The following is a 4,604-nucleotide window of genomic DNA, read 5'->3' as shown; positions in this document are numbered from 1 at the left end:
GAGCGTAGCTCGAAACGTCAAAGACTTTCCGTATTCCCGAGCGTCATACTAATATATACTTTTGTTATTTACACCACCTGTCCTCGTCTGTTGTTATTTTTTGTATATTCTCCCATATATATATACACACACTTACGCGCGCGTGCATGTATGGAATACGCAACTATTTTGAGTTGATCAAAAACAGGGAATACTCATCGTTGAAATAGATGGAAAATTCATTTACTGTTATGTTTATGTGTGTGTTTGGGAAATAGTTTTGTGAGTTATAAACGAATGAGATCATGCCAGTCAACTGTCTAATTTGCCTGTTCCTTTAAAGGATTCTACTGGATTGTATTATTTTGGAGTCAAAGTGCGTGGGTTGTTATTCGTGCAGTACGAAATAAATGTCTTTCAATACATCAAAGAAGCATTGTGTGCGTGTTTTGGTGTTTGTTCTCTACCGCCACCGCTTGACAACCGGTGTTGATTTATTTACGTCCCCGTGAAAGCGGTTCGGCATGTAAGATTGGTAGAATGAGTATCAGGCTTTAATAAAATGAGGACTTGGATCAATTTGACTGAAACCCTTCGAGGCAGTGGCTCAGCGTGGTCGCACTCCAATGATAAAAAAGCAAAAGATAAAAGATACAGAGTCGTTTCGTCACAAGAAGAAGCATCTATATGGTCGTTCAATCTGTTGGAAATAGCAACTGAATCTTCGTTAAATCACAATTTACCACTTTAAGAAAAGTGCTTATTGGCCAATACGGTACTCAGTCGAGTATTTCCCTGGTGGAGTTAAAGCTAGAAAAGCGAAATATGCTATAATTCTCATTGTTATTAATTTTTTTATCGGTTAGTTTGTTCTGTACTTCCGGTCGTCCACACCATTTCTGTATTGGGACTTCTTCATGTTTCTACTGCTTCGTTATTTCAGACATCATCCTGAAATATAAGTACATGTGTGATAGCAGCAAATGTTGGGTATTTAAGAAATATAAAGAAGGGGTATGTTTTTGTTTAAGCTTCAGAAATAGAAACTAGTATGTTGAGGTAAGATGTCTTTTGTCTGTTATTAAATAGTTTCATTCCAGTCCTGACCAAACAGGGTATTCTAGCCATGACAATCATGTCCATTTATTTTTTCAGAAATAGTGTACCCGAACTACATTATTCAATGTGTCATTCTCTTTTTAAGACATCTAGTTTTATTTGAGGAAGATCAGGTTTATATTTTTAGCAGGCCAACTGACCACATAAAGCACCTTCGTTGGCCGGTTTTGTTTACAGTTGCTATAGATTAAAATATTGGTATATATATAGCATGTGTTTTACTGTTGACTTGTATAATTCAGTGATGTGTCAACATTGACATTGTTCAGTGATGCATCAATTTATTGAGTTTATTGTGATATGCGTTTCAGAAACGTAGACGTTGAAATTGTGTACAACACAGTAGCCACCCTTTTATGGTGATATCGTTTGAAGTTTGGAAACTCTGAATATTCTGTGGCTGATACTAACCATGTTCATATTTTTCTTTTAGTTTAAAATGAGTTTCATATCTCGTTTTTTAGTTACAGCATTTCTTGAAAGTTACAGTGATGAAATGCGCTTGTCACGCTGTAGAGTTTTGTTTTATTATTGATATCCCTGGATGATGATAAGGAGCATGTTTCGTTGTGAATGCTTCATGTTATATTCCTTGAAGTTTTATCATTAACCACATGTTGATTTTGTTGTATTTCAGGAAATGTTTTCGAAAAGAAGAAAAACATCAAAAACAAGTGTTTCTGGAATAATAAATCAACTGTTAAGTTCTTTGTTTCTCTGAGGATATATGTAAACATGCACTTTTGAATGAAATAGATGTTTTGATTATATAAACTGGAGAATATTGCTTAATATTATACTTCTGTGAATTTCAAAGTATGGCAGCAGAAATGGTCCACAAAGACAAAAGATCATATAATTGTGAAATATGTGGGAAAACATTCTCAGCTAATAGTAGTTTAAAGAGGCATAAAATGATTCATGCAGATGAGAAACCTTTCCACTGTGATATTTGTGGTAAAGCATTTTCACAGAACTATAATTTATGGAAGCATAAATTAATACACACAGGTGAAAAACCACACCAGTGTGAGATTTGTGGTAAAGCTTTTTTATTGAGTGGTCATTTAAAGAGACATGAAATGATCCATACCGGAGAGAAACCTTACCAGTGTGATATTTGTGGTAAAGCCTTCTCACTGAGTTGTAATTTAAGGAGTCATAAGATGACTCATACAGGGGAGCGTCCATACCAGTGTGAAATCTGTGCCAAAGCATTCTCGTCTAATAGTGCTTTAACAAAACATGTATTAATCCACACGGGGGAGAAACCATACCAATGTGATATTTGTGGTCGAGCATTCTCTCGTAGTGGTCACTTAAAAACACATGAATTGGTTCATACTGGAGAAAAACCATTTTATTGTGAGATTTGTGGTAAAACATTTTCATTAAAAGGTAACTTGAGGAAGCATGCACTCACTCATACAGAGAAACCATCTCAATGTGATGTTTGTGGTGAATCATTCTCATCTAATATTGACTTAAGAAATCATAAAAAAATTCACAAAAAACCCAAAATCTACCAGTGTGAAATTTGTGCTAAAATATTTTCGTGTAATAAAAGCTTAAAGAAGCATGAAATATTACATACAGAACAGAAGGTTTATCAATGTGATATTTGTGATAAAACATTCTCAAGGAAAGAATTTGTTGTGATACATAAAACAGTTCATACAGGAGAGGAAGCACACCAGTGTGAAATTTGTGGTAAAACGTTTTCATCTACTGATGTTTTAAGCAAGCATAGTCAGTCGCATTTAGAAGAGAAACCATATCAGTGTGAGTTTTGTGGCAAAACATTCTCATATAATTGTGACTTCTTAAAGCATGAAATGGTTCATACTGGAGAAAGACCATTCCCTTGTGATGTTTGTGGAAAAGCATTTGCACAAAGTTCTACCTTGAAAAAACATAAATTGGTTCATACAGGAGAGAAACCATTCCCTTGTGTAATTTGTGGTAAAGCATTCTCGTGTAAAAGTAACTTAAATAGACACTCTGCTATTCACATTAAATAAATGATATCACAATGAGAATTATCGTGAAATATATATGAAATGTAAGATTTTCAGTGTAGCAGTGAACTAACTGGATGGAATGGACAGAATAATGAAGGAATTTTTAAAATAAAATTTAAGACCAAAGAAAATGTGTGAAAGTATTTTCATATTTTTAACAGTAATTTTTCGTGATTGGCACAGGTAAGTTTACCGATTTGTAGAGGAGAGATATTCAGATTTATCAGAGTAATATTTAGTGTTTATTTTATTAATTTGAAAATAGGAATGATTAGAGTCAATGCTAATAGAATTTGATGCTGCAATGTGGAGAAATGATCCAGTAACATGAATCCAGCTCATTAATTCAGTCCACTTGTGTTTGTGGTGTTCTACTTCTATCTGTATTAAAAGACAAAACTACACATTTTAGCATGTTATATTTCACCTTACATATTGAGAGTATAAATTGGTAAGGGAAGAGAAGTGGCAGACTGACTTTGCTTGAAGGTAGGGTTAGTATACGGCACTTTTCAAGCATATTCTAACCAAAAATGTAATTCTTTATTAAATTGCTATTTATAAGTAGATTCTCATAATCCTGCATTCTCTGTGGTATACAATAGCTTGTTTCCAATGTCTGAACCAATCAGTTGGCAAACTGAAGCTTTCAAATCTTTCTGAATGGTATGCCAGTGAAAAATTATCCTAAATTTCTTTAATAGTGTGGTTCATCTGATTATGGGCCATGTCTTACATGGCTTGCTTCCTGATGAAGATTGACCTGAGACTAAACAGCATCTGATTACTTTTAAGGCATAGGTCTGCTGGACTAGAGTTGACTTGGGGCTAAAGAACAGCTAACTACTATATGCCATAAGTCTACTGGAATAAGTCAAACAACAGCACTAACTCTCCAACAAGCTCTCATCACTTAGTTATTGGAACAATTTATCAATGTTTAAGAATATTGAACCAGGTGGATACTTGTCTCAGAATTCAGCTACAGAAAGGGGAAATTACCTGAAAAATAGTAAGGGCAGCTGTTTTCTTATCTTCCTCTTCTCGGTCTCTCTGTATGTATTTATACATACATATATGGCTATGTGGTTAAGAAGTCAGCAGCCATGTTATTTGGGGCTCAGTCCCACTGCACAGCATATTGGGCAAGTGTTTCCTACTTTGACCCAAAACCTTGAGGGTGGATTTGATTGGTGGGAACTGAAAACAGTTTGTGTGTGTGTGTATTTATATATATATATATATATATCATCATCATCGTTTAACGTCCGCTTTCCATGCTAGCATGGGTTGGACGATTTGACTGAGGACTGGTGAAACCGGATGGCAACACCAGGCTCCAGTCTAATTTTGCAGAGTTTCTACAGCTGGATGCCCTTCCTAACGCCAACCACTCAGAGAGTGTAGTGGGTGCTTTTACGTGTCACCCGCACGAAAACGGCCACGCTCGAAATGGTGTCTTTTATGTGCCACCCGCACAAGCCA

General features: G+C 35.4%; 1 protein-coding gene across 4 annotated transcripts in view; it reads left to right on the top strand.

The window, feature by feature from the left end:
* The first annotated feature begins 14 nt into the window (after positions 1–14).
* LOC106879975 (zinc finger protein 708-like) overlaps positions 15–4,604 on the top strand; it is a 10,540-nt gene continuing 5,950 nt past the window's right edge. Inside the window, exons 1-2 of one of the 4 annotated variants that reach the window (XM_052968999.1) lie at positions 29–840; positions 1,736–3,302. In XM_052968999.1, coding sequence (XP_052824959.1) covers positions 1,917–3,119 — 1,203 coding nt within the window. In that variant the 5' untranslated portion in view covers positions 29–840; positions 1,736–1,916 and the 3' untranslated portion in view covers positions 3,120–3,302. Of the gene's footprint in view, positions 1,039–1,735; positions 3,303–4,604 lie in introns of all 4 variants that reach the window. The other 3 variants (XM_052968998.1, XM_052968997.1, XR_001410690.2) reach the window with 3 other exon arrangements.

The sequence above is a fragment of the Octopus bimaculoides genome, chromosome 6, assembly GCF_001194135.2.
Source record: "Octopus bimaculoides isolate UCB-OBI-ISO-001 chromosome 6, ASM119413v2, whole genome shotgun sequence".
Lineage (NCBI taxonomy): Eukaryota > Metazoa > Mollusca > Cephalopoda > Octopoda > Octopodidae > Octopus > Octopus bimaculoides.
The sequence above is the reverse complement of the archived record's forward strand: the minus strand, read 5'-3'. Positions and strand labels throughout refer to the sequence as shown.